A 16,837-nucleotide genomic window follows, 5' to 3' on the forward strand; every position below is an offset into this window, starting at 1 on the left:
TAATTAGCTGACTGGAACCAATTGACAGGTGTATAAGTAAATAAACAAACAACAATGATGCCTTACCTGAAGAGACAGCTGCTAGTGCTGAAGGCGACCATGAAGGAGGCAGCTCTGCTCTGCCAGCTGCTGCTGTTTTTCACCATAATTTTCAGGCAGGCACACCTTATCCCTCCTCCCCATGTGTCTGTTTGTGGATATCTGTCCCATTACAATGCTGTTCTAATGTTATAATAATCACCACTTTTGAGTGATTGTGTCTCAATTCTTTGCAGTGTGATAGGCATGTGCCTGTTTGTTGGGAAATTTACCTTCGAGACCCAGAGCGGAAGCACCATCAAAGACCGGATGAATTTTGACTCCGTACTGTGATCCATGGTCACTGTGTTTTAGGTCAGTTTTTGTGGTCCTAATCCGTGCCATCATCGTTGTATTCCATCATCATGCTATTTGTGAATGAATCTGTCTGTCTTGCTATCTTTGATTAAATCTATCAATCTAGATCCTGACTGAGGACGACTGGAATCTGGTGTTGTATGATGCCATGGCTGCCACCTCCCCATAGACCTACTTTTTCGCATCATCGTGGGTCGGATGTTCTCGTGGGTGTTGCGTCCACAGCTTCCAGGCCATGTTGAGGACTTCTGTTGTACTTTTCTCCAAGAGCTTGTATTGAATTGTAACCTTGAATACGAAATATGTGAAATGTATCTACAGTCAATCAAACAATTATAATATGAATATCCAATAATACATGAATAGTGGATTAATATTGACTTGGTCTTAAATTGAGCTTAAATTGAGAATTTTTCAACTGCACATAAACTCAAAACAATGAATTAATAAAAAAAAAACCCACTGAGGATGAGATTTTAATAAAAGCAAATTCTCACACACAAACACACACACACACACACACACATATATATATACATATATATATATATATATATAGAGATTATCTGTGGTCAAAGTCAGTTCAGTTTTTTGAACCGGGGTTTGTGTTTGTAAATGTAATTAATCACCTCAGCCCCGCTGTCAGAGCACACCCTCTGAAACTGAATCCCAATAATGCTAATAAACCAAAGCCTTGATAGCTGACTGTGAGACTGAAATACCAACTGACAGAAAAACTCTACTAACCCCTGTCTCCCTCTCGAGGAGGAGGACGAGGAGAAGGCCATGCTGCACGCAGAGCGGGCCCCATTGTCTCCAGAGGAGGGCGTCAGCTCCGAGGGCCACGTAGATAGATCTGACATGGAGCCGGCCCCTCCATCTCCGGCACAGTCCCAGATCAAATCCAGCTCTGCAGACTGATCCTCAGGGTAATCAATCAATCAATCAATCAATCAATCAATTAATCAAATCAATCAGTATATATAGCTAGATAATAGAGATGTTTGTACTTTTGTTTTAAAAAAATTTGTGATAGAGATAATTAAATTGTTACTTTGTGTAAATTATTGTAAATAATTGTGTATATTTGTCAATTACATTCAATGCCACATGTTAATCTTTGATCACTGTTAATCTTTATTTCATTGTTTTAAATAGTAATAAGTAGTGCCTTTTACATTTGAATGTTTGTGTTTTAACTTTAAATTGGTAATAAATATTGTCTTATTTTCTTGTTTTTTGTTTGTTGTAAATAAAATTTATCCTAAAAACTGAACAAACCTGATTTACTGTTGTGACTTTTCATTGATTATTTATTTGTTTGAAGCAGTGACATAAACCTGCTTTAATGTTCTTTGTATCAGAGCTGAAGTGTGAACAATGATATGAATGGTGTAAGTTACAGTTTTGTGCACCATCATTTTAAAAATACAGGGGTGAAGTTGGAGTGAATGCCCTTGTTTACCGACCAAATTATCAATGAATGTTGACATAAGCACTCAGCTCATGTAGTTTATAGCAAAGCTGATATCAGTTCAGATGTACAGCATGGACACTGATCACAGACACCTGCTCCCTGGGAAAATCCAGGAACAAACTATAATAATAGGAAACGCCAAGACGTGATTTCAGTTTCACTGCAGCAGTCCTTTCTGCAGACACCACATGGTCCAGGTACTAAATAAAATATCAATTAAAATCAACAAAAATGTTTTGCTGTCTTCCACTTTGCTAAGACTTAAGTCATTAACCCTCTCTCTGTTATGGTCAGTGCGATCTTGGGAGCCAAGAGGCAGAACACAAACGAGACTGCAGTTCAAAGGTAATATTTTTGTAGACTTGTGGAGATTACAGATGAGGGGGCTGAGCCAGAGTTGTCACAGGAGAGAGGCAGGTGAATGAAACTGGTATTAGTGGAGCGGGNAAAATATCAATTAAAATCAACAAAAATGTTTTGCTGTCTTTTTATTAGTGGAGCAGGGCAGGCAGTTAAAGTGATCCAAACTGGAGCAAGAGATGAAGACTGAGCTGGATGTGGCAGGAAACAGGAGAGACTGGAATGATGAACCTGAGGCAAACAGGATTAACAGGCTTCAGGAAAAACAAACTACACAAGGGAAGAGAACAGGAAAATACAGGGAATGAGGGATGGATACAGCCTGACTGTAACTCTCCACACCCACAAAAAACATACAGGGCTTGTTCTTTACATCCTGTTTGTTTTCAGTGACTTAATGTTAAACTGCTGAACTGTGGGCACTGACTCCCACTGACTGCTGCTGTAAATTGATTGTTCCTCCACCAGCTTAGCTAATGTGACTTTAATAAGACTAATGCAGGTTCCACACTGTGACCTCTGGGTCACACACACACACTCACACACACACACACACACACACACACACACACACACACACATGGCCCAGTTAATCTGACTGCATGGATATGCTAATCTGTGAGACCAACAATACAACATAAGTAAGTAAAATGCAAGCACTGCAAAACAAAATTAAACAACACCTAAGACAAATCACAGCACAGATTGAAGCATCTCAGCTTGACTGAACACAAAAAAGGTAGTAGCCTGCTGTTTTCTGATTTCTAAGGTTTATTTACATCAGTCATATTTGTTAACCTGTCAGTGAAATGTGTATATTTTTAAATTATGATTATTATAACACCAAATTATTTACATTTTCATTTCAGTCCTGAATCAGTTTGGTAATAAGTGAGTGATTGTACCAGAAAATAAAATATTGTTAGTAACTTAGAAAGAGTGGTAGTTTAATTTAATCACGGGACAGAACTATTAAAATAAAACATGATTATATCATAATACATATAACCAACAAACATTAGTAATTGTATCTTTTAAAATGTCTAGAGAGGGGGAGAGTGTAACCCCACCCCCCACCCCCAATGGGGCTCAAACACAAACTGTCAAAGTGAACCGTTGATTATGTGTCATTAATAATCTGTCTTCTTCCTCTCTCCTCTTGCAGGCAGCTCATCTCTCCGGCAGATGGCCATGTGTCGTGCAGGACATGACGGCCAGTCCCGGTGCCGCGGTGTATGGTGGGAAACATGGGATCAGGTAAGCTCCTCAGCTTTGTCAAGTCTGACAGACATAACTACACAAATGCAGGAAATCGTGAGACTTCGCCTTCAGAATAAAGAGTATAAAAGCGCGACGTACTTTTATTTCAAGGCTCTAATGTTGAGTTCTACTCAGGTTAGATATATCAAGTATATCAAGTTATTACACAATGCTTTAGTATTTTAATATTCCACAATTTGTTTATTTATTTATCTATTAATGATTTAGTCATCTATGCTGTTCTAATGTCTTGGCATTCTTCTTTGTTGGAGATGAGCAAAGTCCATCCTTCTGTCATGGAAAGATGTTTTTACTTCAAAAAGGATTTGATGTGACACAGGAAGCTACAGGCTCCTCTGTGTCTCCATGTGTAAACTGCACGTGCACGCCTTTTGTGTTGTGGTCTGTTTACTGTGGATAAATAAAAGTCACAAAGCTTCAGAGACTCCATCTTGTGGTAAATGATAGACCTACATCTTGGTTCAGATATTGCACATATTAACATAAAATTCTGCATAAATGTGCCTCAGCCCTGATCCCAGTTTAGTGTAGCCAGTTTATTATTATTGTGTTTCCATGAAGAAGTTGGTGAGATAAGAAGAGTTATGCTGATGTGAAAGTTGAATCCTGACGCTTGTAATGTAGAGGGCAAGTTGTGTATTGCTTGACAATTTTGTCTACAGTTACTGGTGACGAGTCAGTGAAATTAAACAGAGTGGTAATTGAAGATGGGCCTGTACAGACAACAGACAGCAATCAGAAGCGTTTGTTTTAATGTTGCATAAAGAAATATGAATTACCACGTTTTCCCATGATCCTCCAGTGCTAACACAGTGCTATGGACGAAGACAGGCGATGCAAAACTACATGATTCAACCATCACATCCCAAATCTGATGTAAAACCAGGACATGACTGATAAGCTGGATACTCATGAGCCTAAGGGACGCCATTCTTGGGCCTAAAACTAAAAAATATGTGTGTTAAAATTTAATTTTGCTTGAAAGCCAGAAACATGTGTTGTGGACAAAATTGATTATTACATATCAACCTTCAAGTCAGACTTTGTGTAAATACATATCAGAAACACATCCGTTAAGCTCCCATTATCTATGTCAATGTAAGACGAGAATATTTAGATTAGTTACAAAAACACTTTTATGTGGATGTTATACCGTGTAACTAGAATGCAGCGATATCGCCTTTCTTGCGCATTGAGGCTTTTAGTTTGAAGGTGAGAACCGGAAGTTGACGCCGGTGCCTCTGTAAAGACTGGAGCAGCTGAGAGCTGAGGAGGCGGCAGGTGAATGACTTACAGCCTCTAGTTTTCACCGTCTCACCTGTTCAACGTTAAATAAACGGACAGATACTGTGAGAGCAAATGCTCCGCGGTGTCTGACAGGTCCCTCCGTCCACAGAAAAACAACAACACCAGCTCAGAGTGGACAAAAAGACCAAACCACGCCGCCGCAGCCCGGACTTAGCAGGTAGGCTATAAATAACTGTTGATTTGGATCTGAAATGAAGTCTGCGTGTGTACCTGTGTGTTTACATCCTGTTGTAGAGCATAATTATCAACCACAGACAGACGCGTATGTGTTGTACAGCGGCCAATGATGTTTTCACTCAGTCACAGCAAAAATTAAATTCATTTAATTTGTTGAAATGAACGGAAATGTCTCGTAATGTGACGCAGTAGTTGTTAAATCAGCTGAGAGGGTTGTGGCAGCTGTATATTGGCATGAAAGTACGTTATTCCTGACGTGTTGGAAAACCGACCCTGAGGCCTGTTGCGCCGCCCACAGTAAACAAAAGGCATAGACTCTGTGTGTGTGTGTGTGTGTGTGTGTGTGTGTGTGTGTGTGTGTTTTCTTATATTTTAACAAGTAACCCTCTCAAGTCCAGGTTGATTTTGGTAAATATATTTCTGATATCTATTCATAGGAACCTATAAATACAAGAGAGGTGACACAAGTGCCTATAGATCAGAATCACTCAAAATATTATTGTAGGACAGTTCAAGATTATAAAAAAATATTGTTTTACTGTTTATACACACAAATACAGCAGAAACAATGTAAGACATAACGTTATAATGCAGTCTATTTATATGGTTTATTCAAACTCTTCATTGAAAGTATCTAAATGCCTGTAAATCACTGAAAACATTCATAATTCACTGTTTTGAATATTTCTTTCAAAAGTGTTTCATGCTCCACACATGAATGAGATATTATTTGAAAGACTCACATCAGCATTTCCAACTCATAATTAATTATCATATTGATCATCAACAATGATACTATTATATTACTATAAAAACATGTTAATTGTGTTCATAGATGCAGAAACATACTCTAGAGAGATACCAGTTGCCTGTAAAGACTGGAAAAAATACCAAAATCCAAACCATCATTTAGTTTCGGTTTATAATTCTGTGATTAAAAAACTAAAAAGCTTTCTGTGACTGGGTGGATAGATAGACAGATACATAACATAACAATACTCAGATATATCATAACAGGTTGTTTGTGTTGTATGTTGTTTTTCTTTTGCTTCATTTTGTTTGTGTTCTGTCTCCATGTTTCATGTTGGACTGAGTGTCTTCAGAATATTTGCACAAGGTGTTAGATTGAGTTTTTTTTGTGACGGAATAAAATCAAAGCAAAACAGATAGAAAGATACTTCATTTGAACTACATGAGAGTGAAAAGTCAGTCTTGAAATGTATTTCAGAAATCACTTTTGGAAATCTGAAGCAAAGTCTTATATTAAAAATCCTCTATCCAGTTACACTGACACGCAGCATTTCTGCCGACGTGAGACAAAAAATTCTGGTCAGCTTCTTATAACAACAGTTTTTTTCTTAGACTTAACACACTGTCTTAAACTAACGTTCTAAACCTGATATAGCTGATGACCTGACATGCAAAGAGAAATATTTGGACTCATGCTGACCTTTGGATAACAATCTGCCTGCATGTTAACCATGAACTGTAACGTTTGTATTTAGTTCCATATCCCCACTTCTCCTGTCAGATCAGAGCAGAAAAGAGGAAACTGAAAACCAGCATGTTTGTATTTACTGAAGTTGCTGACAGTGAAACCATGTCATGAACCCAAAGGACATCTTTATCCTTTCCCCTTACCTTTTACAATCAAATCTGTTTACTGACTGAAATGGATTAATTCAGTGAAACCAACAAGAAATCACAGCTTCTATTTAGATTCAGTCACTGTCTGTGATCTATATCCAAATGTCTTCTCTTCTCCTCTTTACCTTTATCAAATGAGACTGGACTACAAAGTTGATAGTAAATCAGTACTGTACCGGTTTTTAAATGCTATTGAGATAAATTTGCAAATACAGTTTAAACTGTGCTTGCATTTAAAGATGGTGCTGGTACACTAATCCTCATATGTTGGTGGTTGAAGTTGTCGTCTGGTACATTGCTGATACTATTACAACTTATATTCTACTACTGCCAGTGTTGCTACTACTAAGACTAGTTGGCCTCCCACCTCTTCTCCTGGTACTGTTAGCTACAAATACTAGTAGTAGTCATAATACTACTACTTCTCCTGCTATGTCACCACTACCACTCCTCCTTTTACTATTATTATATTACCAATACTGCTGCTATCATGATGACTACTTCTACTACTGCTGGTAAATATATTACTACTTCTTCTAATGCCACGAGGGTAGTGGTAGTGGCCATTGCCTCTATCACTAGTGCTCCTTTTACGAGTACTGCTATAAAGAGTCATTCAGAAATTCATGTGTTACTGTTTGTGCTGTTCCCAGGTCAGTTGTTGTGAGAGGAAGAACCTCAGAGTTGGAGCCATGTTGTCGGCGGAGGAGATTCTGTGCAGCACGCAGCAGGTGATCGCAGGGCTGGAGGCGCTGAGAGGAGAGAACCGCGGTTTGCTGGAGAGCCTGCAGGAGGCGATGGAGAGCCGGCCGGCGCCAGAGAGCAGCAGCAGCGTGGAGCAGGAGAAAAGCAGCATCATCTGCCAATCACTGGAGAGGATAGAGCTGGGGCTGAGTGAGGCACAGGTACAAACACAAGAGTGGAATAAGGACAAAGTTAAAATTATGGTTAATTTTCTTCTGTTTTCTTGTGGTTTCCAAAAAAAGATCTGTTATCGCTGGTGCAACTTTTTTTTCAAAGCTACTGGTCTTAGTTCAGGCACACTTGCATGGAGCCAAGGATGTAATTAAAATGCCTTTTTTGTGTAAAGGCACATCAGAGTAAAATATGTAACAAAAAAAGTTCCAAAAAGGGAAAAAAACGCAGACTGGTTTCAACCACAACAGGGTCTTCCTCAGGGCGTGGTTGGAAAGAGAAGTAAACCGGAATGGAGTGTCATGATTCCTTGTATAGACAGATCTCACTAGCATATCATATAATATATTACAAGTAGGTTATGTAGACAAGAAGATATTGATTACATCATAATTATAATCATTAGAAATTACTGATACCAACCATTTGTGAACAATAAAGAGAGGGGTAAGCCATTTTAGAAGAAAGGTCTGACATCTATTTCCTCATTAAGACCTGGATACACCAAAGCATCAAAATCCTATAAGTCTCCCACTGGAGTTATTTATTGAGGCGATCACCTCCTCTGATGGGCTGCTCCACAAGCTCAATACCTTCCACTTTCAAAAGGCTGTCGTTGGTGTTAGGACAAATATGGAAGTGGCGCTCCATAGTGTAATCAACATTATGAGTTTTTATGGCATATTTGTGTTCTGCTATTCTATCTTTCAAGCGCCTCTTAAAGCGCCCGATGTAAAAGCAGCCACATGGACAGGTGAGGCGGTACACTCTTCTTTACTATTATTTTTATGTATTTTTAAAAATGTTATCATTTTCATTTCTTTGCTACTTCAGTTTAAATTTTTTGTCCAAAATTACAAACAAAGTACAAATCTCACAGACGTCAGGCAACATTCATGTAACTGTGGGGAAAAATGCAATTTAGGAAGGTCCATTAAGTTTCAAAGTTAATTTATCTGAATATCTTAAAGATGACTTTCCCACACAAAAACACTATAATCAAATAGGTTAGAATAAAAGCTGATGTAATAAGTGCCATAAGTAAAAGGGCATTAAAAGCTAAGTACAAAAGTACAAATAAAACTGATTAAAGTAAAAGTTTATTTAACATTAAAGGTGTATTTAAAAGCGAGGAGAACAGAAATTACAATATTTACAAGCTGTAGTATTAGATAAGCATTAAAAATGCAATTAAGTATTATTTTAAAATGTTCTTATGATGAAATAGCTTTGGAGCCTTTCATGCTTCCCTATAAAATGTGCAGGAAAAGTTCCATGTGTCCATGTTTCTAAATTTTGATGTTCATTTGAATATGCTGCTGTATTTTTCCTCTGTGCTTCATGTCTCAGATGTCTCTCGTCTCCTCAGGTGATGATGGCGTTGTCGGCTCACCTGGGATCACTGGAGGCGGAGAAACAGAAGCTGCGAGCTCAGGTACGTTTCTGTAAAAAATAAGAAGAAAAAGGAAGAAGAAGATCTGAAGAGATAAAGAGCAGATGGGAGGTTCACTGAAGGTCATTTTTTCTTGAGCTTTCTGGATGTTGTTGTGGTTTCAATGAAATTCAACATAGAGGGTGACTCCACCAACCCTCCGCTAAACCCTCCACTGTGTTTTCTGTGTGGGGAGTTTTAATCCATCTTTGTTTTGCTAGTATACTGAAATCCTCCTCCTTCACCTTCTCCATGTAATCATCCATTCCCCTTGCTTGTTTTTCTTCCTGCTACTTCTTCTTTTACTCTTCCCTTTCTTCATTTCTTACTACTCATTCTTGTCTTCCTCCTCTCTGTTCTTCATCTTTCCTGTCCTTTATGTGATTTCACCATTTCTCCATCTTTCTCCTCCCTCTCTCCCATATTCATCCTCTTCCTCCTTTCCTTCCTTTCCCTCTACACCCTCTTCCTCCATTTTCTCTTCTCTTGTCATCCTTTTGTCATCCTTTCTCCACCCTACATCATTTCTTCTCTCTTTCTTTCGTTCTTTTCATCATTGCGTCCTCTGCCTCCTTCTCAGGTGCGTCGTCTTTGTCAGGAGAACCAGTGGTTGAGGGACGAGTTGGCTGGTGCTCAGCAGCGGCTGCAGGACAGGGAGCAGGAGGTGGTCACCCTGGAGGAGCAGAACAGACACCTGCAGTTCATGTCCTCCATACGCAAATACGACCAGGAGGAGCCGCAGCTGGTGAGGACACACAAACACGAACATGTCTTTGTGTATGTTCAGGGAGATTTTTCTATCACTTCCTCATCAGCCAACTAGGTGATCAAATAACAAAGGATCAGAAGTGGATAAATAGCTTGGCAACAGTAGTTGACTTGCTCTTTATTTAACCAACACATTTCATCACAAGGCCTCTGTCAGGGCTGTGTGTTGTGTGTGATTCAGGGAAAGCAGTCTGAAATATAAACCTGATCTGAGTTAAACCTGAGAAAGAGTAGTGTAGGCCTATCTGAACCTGACAATTTCTTAAATGAGTGTAGTCAAGACAAACCACAGTCAGCATTTAAATGGATCCTTAAAGCTGCAGTTATTATTTCTTGTGGCCTCTAGGGGGCAAAAGAATTATCGCCTCAGTAAGTTGTGAAGTCTGATCTATTCCTGTAGCAAACAGTTATTTATTTACACATTCAGCAGAAATGGAAAAAAACAATGTGAATGTAAGTCCAGTATTCACACCAACGTCTGAGAGAAAATATCTGGGGCCTCAAGTTAAGATTTTCCTTAAAGTTTGAGATACAGTTAGGTTAGATCACTCTACTTTCTGCTGCTTAATGATCGCTCTATGGTTTTATGCCATATGATTTTTCCTGACAGGTTTAGTCGAGGTATGTCATGTCTTTCTGTTAAGTCTCTTTCACTGCTGCAAATGCCTGAACTTTTTTCCTCAACTAAGGAAACCTTTTAAGAGATTCTGTGCAACAACCTTAAGTAACTCAGCTAAGGAGAAATTAAACCTTAAGTGTCATACTTTAGTAGAAAACTGTTGTGTGTTGTTTTGTGCAGCCGTTCCGTGGTTCTTTAGCTGCTAGATGTTCCACTTTCTTCACCAGTTAGTCACTAACTTTGTCTGCCTGCTGCTTCATGTTGGACAGATAGCATACAGTGTGAGCAACACTTTTCCTATCACAGATAGTCATTTGACTATAGTCATTATAGTCACAGATAGTCATTTGACTATCTGCTGATATCCAGCAGTTTTAATTCATTATAAAAACACTGTATATCATGCATGTAGGGAAATACTGCAAATGTGATGACATAATGTATCTGCAGTTTATCTGTTTGAGTGTGTTTGTTTGTTTGTTCTCCTCTCAGGATGACAAAGACACGTCCTCCAACAAAGAGTCTCTGGATGATCTCTTTCCTACTGAGGATGAGGAACAGTCACAGAGTAAGGCTCTGCTGGGGTGTGTGAATGTGATATGCTCATCTTTATCTAAGCCATGCAGGTCAAATATAAAAAGGGTTAATTTACCAAAATTAAAACAAAACCAAACTTTTATTTGCAGAGATTTGAGGTTCTTTCACTGCAGTGGAGGTGTTGTATAGATGTAAAGAGACATTGGTGTTTAGTTTGTGTCATTGAATGCTGTGAGCATCACACAAGCCACCTTGATTTTGCCAGCATGGTGTAAGATGGTGTAAAAGCTCAGAAAATAAATCTCAAATAAGTCTGCTGGTGTGAAAATATTTTTGATTTATTTCTCCCTTTACTAATCACAGTTGTCTAACAGGTTTGCAGCTGGTGATCTGTACAACTCACTGTCCCAACTGTTGAACTGTTGAACTGTTGAACTGTCTTCATTCTCTAGATACACTCAGTGTAACTGTATTTCCTCTGCTCATGATATTTTGAGTCACAACTCTTCACACACAACAAAGACATTTCAAGCTCTGATGTCACATTGTGAGCATCTGCATCACATGTAGTGATAATGAGTTTAAAGCATGAGACATCTTATTTTCTCATCCAGAAAATTTGTTCTTCAAAAGCATCAACACCTTCAATTCTTTTATTAAGTCATTTTGTACAACAGCACCTTGAGTGGACAGTCACATGACGGCTACTTTTCAGCAACAAGACACCAGATCATTTAAAGCTATGATGAATTAAAACCATGACAAAGTAGATGAAAAAATAGATGAATGAATGTGACTCAATAGTGAACTTTATTAGATTGAAGTGATTACTTGCATCTTGGTCTAATCTAGTTAAATCAAGCCAGCTCATTTATGTTCGAGGGGTGCCTTGTCTGTTTGTTTACTGAAGTAAAAGTTTGGCCAGTTGTAAATGTGACATGAAAATTCTGCTTTGTATTTGTTTATTTCTGTTCAGTGTCCCAGCCTCACCACAGCAGTGCAGCAGCTGCAGCCCAGCAGGGCGGCTACGAGATTCCCGCCCGCCTTCGAACGCTCCACAACCTTGTCATCCAGTACGCATCCCAGGGACGATACGAAGTCGCCGTACCGCTCTGCAAACAGGTGTGTGAAGGACTTCCATCTCCAACTGGTCCCCTGCACAGCATGTAACTGCTGCTGCTTGGGTCTGAAGTCTGCACCGGCTCTAGCTCCTTTCACACCAGAGAGGTTTAAGTCTGATGATCATGTCTCAACAGGCTTTGGAAGACCTGGAGAAGTCTTCAGGCCACACCCACCCAGACGTAGCCACCATGCTGAATATACTGGCACTTGTGTACAGGTGAGGCTAGTTAGTTACCATGGTGACAAATGCTAAAGCTGATCAATCTCCCAAAAAAAAGAACATCCTTGATTTACATCTGCATCTGGTTGTTCCCATTTGAGATGGGTGTCAAAGTAAGGTTTGAGGTTGTTACAAATGTCTCAAATTTCTATTTCTTAGTATTTAGGGATCAGTTTCTGTAACAAAACACTTTAGTTGAAGTCCTAACACTTATCTGAGCAGAAATGAGAAGCCATAAAACTTGAAAGTAATACGTGGAAATCACTAATGATAAAACCAACCACCATACGATTCTTCTTGTACTTGGAACATATGATTTTATATGAAAAGTCTGATCTGAGGTGACAGATAGTGTGACATGTTTTTTTCCTACAGAGACCAGAACAAATACAAAGAAGCAGCCAACCTGTTGAACGATGCGTTGGCGATCAGGGAGAAAACTCTTGGGATCGATCATCCAGCTGTAAGTTAATGAAGCAGCTGCAGTCACAGATGATTTAGTAACTTCTGAAGCATGGTTTGTATTTGTATTTGTTTTACTTTATTTTCACTCGCCAGGGATGTATCCTAACAGATGTCTGATCCTCCAGTCTCATTTTGTTGCTGCTTCTGACCTTAAAATACTTGCATTGTTCCCTTTATGGTTGTTTAATGCAGTATAGATCAGACCTACTGAGTTGGTGTGTGATATACATGTGTGTATGTGTGTGTGCGCAGGTGGCAGCAACGCTCAATAACCTTGCAGTGCTTTATGGGAAAAGAGGAAAATACAAGGAAGCAGAGCCACTGTGTAAAAGAGCTTTGGAGATCAGAGAGAAGGTGAGAAAAGACACTTTATATTACTGCACTTCTCAGACTTCTGAGCCTCAGAGTTCATACAACTCCTAATTATCACTACTACATAACTAACTGTAACCTAACACTCACCTAACCCTATTCTAACTTCAACCCTAAACACATTTAATAACTTAAAGTTATCCAACCTTTACTAACTTAAAGTTAGTAAATGTGTTTCAGGGAGAACTTAAAGTTAGTAAATTTGTTGTTTGATTATAGATCAGGTCTAGGTTCTATATTAATACTGTGAAAGTATCAAAGCCTCAGTCCACAGAGAAATGCACACAGCCTGTATTCAGAGACTGAGCCTTAAAACCAGCCGTCAGGACTTCTGGAACTTTGTGATGTCACAACAAACCAGTCACTCCTTTCAGTCATGCCCCAAGCCCCGCCTACCTGAACCCACCATACAACCTTGCAGGATTTGGTTTCTCTGAGTGTTTACCTGAAATCTGCTGTATTTTTATTGGATCACTCAAGACAACAGTCACCCACTGACCTGCTGTTAATAGAGCTTAAACCACAAATATATCTTCTTATGGATCAACACTTCAAATAAAACACGGGGGAAGAGGAAAAGATTTAAAACTGTGTCCTAAACTGGGAAGACATGAGAATCACTAAAATGTCCTAATTTTGAGGATTTTTTTTTTAGTTGAAGGATATTAAACCATTAAATGTAGAACATTGCACTTTTTACTTTACATTTACATTTTTGGCAGATTTAGTTGTTCCATTAAAAACATATGATTTTATGTATGATACCTTGTTACAGATAATCAATCAACAATCAACTACACCAGGAAAATTCTACTTGCATATCATGAGTAATAATAATAAGACAATTATACTGTATATGAAAGAACATCCATAGGGGACATTAGTACTTTCACTTTTGATACTTTAAGTGTACTTTCCTATTAATATTAGGGTAGTGTTTCTACTTAAGTATTTTAATGAACTATTTTTACAGCATGGTATTACTACTATTACTTTAGTAAAGAATGTCATGTCAAAGAGTGTCATGCATCAGATAAATACTTCACTTGTTTATGGAAAAATTGTATATATTTTTCAACCAGACAGTGTATTTTGTCTCCCATCAGGTTCTGGGTACAGACCACCCAGATGTGGCCAAGCAGCTCAACAACCTGGCTCTGCTATGTCAGAACCAGGGGAAGTACCAGGAGGTGGAGCAGTACTACGAACGCGCCCTGCACATCTACCAGAGCAAACTGGGACCAGATGACGCAAACGTGGCCAAGACCAAGAACAACCTGGTGAGAAGAGTGTAGAAAGGTCTTAGATCACGCATCATTTGTCCTGATATGACAACTGCAAAACAATAACTGTTAATTATAACTTTTATGTAATAAAGTCACGCTTTCATTTAGGCCTCCAAGTACCAATACTGAACAGTGCTCATGGAACGATATCAGATTATACATTTGTCATTTTCCTCACATCTAGACCTTCTCTTTCTTCACTCATCCTTTTGTTTCTCTCTCCATCTCAGGCATCATGTTACCTTAAACAGGGGAAATACAGACAAGCTGAGGCTCTGTACAAAGAGATCCTGACCAGAGCACATGAAAAGGAGTTTGGATCTGTAGAAGGTACAAAACAATGATATTTATTTTAAAGCAGAAGATGTTGTATTTTTGGACTTGTCATTTTGGTTTATTACATGTCTACCACCACATTGATTTGGATGACACATGGGGAAAATAGTGCATCCCACAAGAACACTTAATCTTGTTTTTGTAATTACAGTCATCATTCTTGGCATGATGCAACCATGAGGTTGTTTTACCATGTTATATAAAACCACTGCTTTGAAAGTGAAAACACAGATATTGAAAACCTAAATGACGTTTGTATTACTGATACATTTCCTGGTTCATCTTGAACCTTGTTATATTGTAGAGATACACTTTTCTTTACAGGTTCATAATAATGGCTTTATGTGGCCACTGGTAACAACTACGATATAATGGTGTATACTAAGACATTGTGTAACAGTAGCACAGGCACAGAGGAGTTATCAATGTGGAAATCTGATGCAATCTTACACAGCATTAGCTTTCTAATGTTTGCCAACATGAGCCACAATAAGCTAATGGTCATACCAGACCAAGTAAAGGCTTTAGTGACAAACTGTGAAAAATAAAACCTTGGGTGTAACTACCAAATGTTTCATCAATAACATTGCAGAATGTTAGTTTATAATGTTAAAGTGTGCAGGAAAACCTAACAAATGTCTGTTTGTGATTCTGTCTGTCTGTCCTCCAGGAGAAGGTCGTCCCAGCTGGTCAGGGGCCGAAGACGGCAGCTCCAGACAGGATGGACTCAGTAACCTGAAGCGCAGCGGCTCCTTCACCAAACTCAGAGAGTCAATTCGCCGGAGCAGCGAGAAACTGGTCCGCAAGCTGAGAGGGGTCGGAATGGAGGAAACAACCCCAAGGAATGCTGGGTAATATTCCATTAGAATGGTTTTTAAAACCCCCACTGTGAGCCGCTCATGGATGTACACTGATTTTGGCAACAAAACAAAATCACTTTTCTTTTAGGGCTTCTGTACATTTTTAAAGGAAGCTCTTCATATTTCATCCAATACTTTGATTAAGAACTCAAGACTGAAAAAAATTGATATCAAGCAACTGGAGGACAAGGTGATCTTAACTTCTGCAAATTTATGGCTTACTTTTCTTTTTAAGTTCAAGGGTTTTTTTTTTCTGTCACTTTGTTTAAACTTTGTTTGTTGCATTTCCCCCAACAACTCTTGTTTTTCCAAGCAGTAAAACTGAGCCTGTGGGAGTTTTTAGTGACATTTTGACCCTTTTATAAAGATTAAGTTACTCATGATATGTATTTATTGTTATTTATTATGTTAATTATTGTGATATTCTGTCCTGTTTTCAGGATGAAGAGGGCAAACTCTCTGAATGTGTTAAATGTTGGAGCCAGAGACAGTCAAGATGGAGCCCAGGTGAGCAGACTGTTGGTCATTCAGTCCATTTAACCACTGTGACATGCATGTACTTGTAGTAGACATAACCTTCAAGAATAAGATTTTTAGCCCATCAAATTTGATCCTTTTTTCAGTACACACAACATTTTTATGAAAGAAACCAAACTTGTCTTTGTTATTTCTCAGTTTTGCGTTGTTTTCAGTAATTATAACAGTTGAAATCCCGGCATTGACATGTATGTGTTTATCTGTAGCTTGTGTAGCATGTTAACACCTGCCATGTGTTTTTGTTTTGTCCCTCAGTCGAGCCGTTTGGCAGATATTCGAGGCCTGAGCTGCAGCACACAGAGCCTGACAAGACGAGGTTCACTTGGTGGGACCAGCTAACACACACACACACACACACACACACACACACACACACACACACACAGATTCACACTCACACTCTACATGCAACACCTCTTATTACTGGACACATGTTCAGTCTCTGACTGTTACGAGAAAGAAACCCACAGCTGAATCGATTGCTCACATCAGATGCCCTACACCAAAGTTAATCCCCTCAAGAAAAACTAAGAGAGTTGTCACAACTAAGTGACTGGAGACTCTAATCTAAGGTGCACATTTTATAACGATCATTCACTGAAAAAGTCACAACAAATATGTTTGTCTCCAGAGAGTTATTAGTAGTGTGTTTACATAATGACTGTACCTTGACATATTTACGCTGCACTATAACCTTTCCTTCCTGTTCACTTGAAATCCAA

At 38.8% G+C, this 16,837-nt stretch overlaps 1 protein-coding gene across 1 annotated transcript; it reads left to right on the forward strand.

Annotated features, from left to right (window-relative positions):
* Positions 1-4,935: 4,935 nt before the first annotated feature.
* Positions 4,936-16,454, forward strand: LOC111216946 (kinesin light chain 1-like). Its single transcript, XM_022738609.1, has 14 exons — positions 4,936-4,979; positions 7,300-7,551; positions 8,931-8,996; positions 9,574-9,738; positions 10,873-10,948; positions 11,894-12,039; positions 12,174-12,256; positions 12,635-12,722; positions 12,977-13,078; positions 14,203-14,376; positions 14,613-14,712; positions 15,389-15,569; positions 16,019-16,085; positions 16,371-16,454. The coding sequence occupies exons 2-14, from the start codon at positions 7,339-7,341 to the stop codon at positions 16,452-16,454; spliced, it is 1,545 nt and encodes a 514-aa protein (XP_022594330.1). The 5' UTR covers positions 4,936-4,979; positions 7,300-7,338.
* Positions 16,455-16,837: the final 383 nt, after the last annotated feature.

The sequence above is a fragment of the Seriola dumerili genome, unplaced genomic scaffold (assembly GCF_002260705.1).
Source record: "Seriola dumerili isolate Sdu_G_001 unplaced genomic scaffold, Sdu_1.0 BDQW01000036.1, whole genome shotgun sequence".
Taxonomy (NCBI): Eukaryota; Metazoa; Chordata; class Actinopteri; order Carangiformes; family Carangidae; genus Seriola; species Seriola dumerili.

What these genes read in the sequence shown, in the direction of transcription:
- LOC111216946 (XM_022738609.1), top strand. Translation starts at nt 7,339, where the DNA reads ATGTTGTCGGCGGAGGAGATTCTGTGCAGCACGCAGCAGGTGATCGCA. An exon ending in AACAGAAGCTGCGAGCTCAG is followed by an intron (nt 8,997 to 9,573) that starts GTACGTTTCTGT and finishes CCTCCTTCTCAG; the next exon opens with GTGCGTCGTCTTTGTCAGGA. An exon ending in ACAACCCCAAGGAATGCTGG is followed by an intron (nt 15,570 to 16,018) that starts GTAATATTCCAT and finishes TCCTGTTTTCAG; the next exon opens with GATGAAGAGGGCAAACTCTC.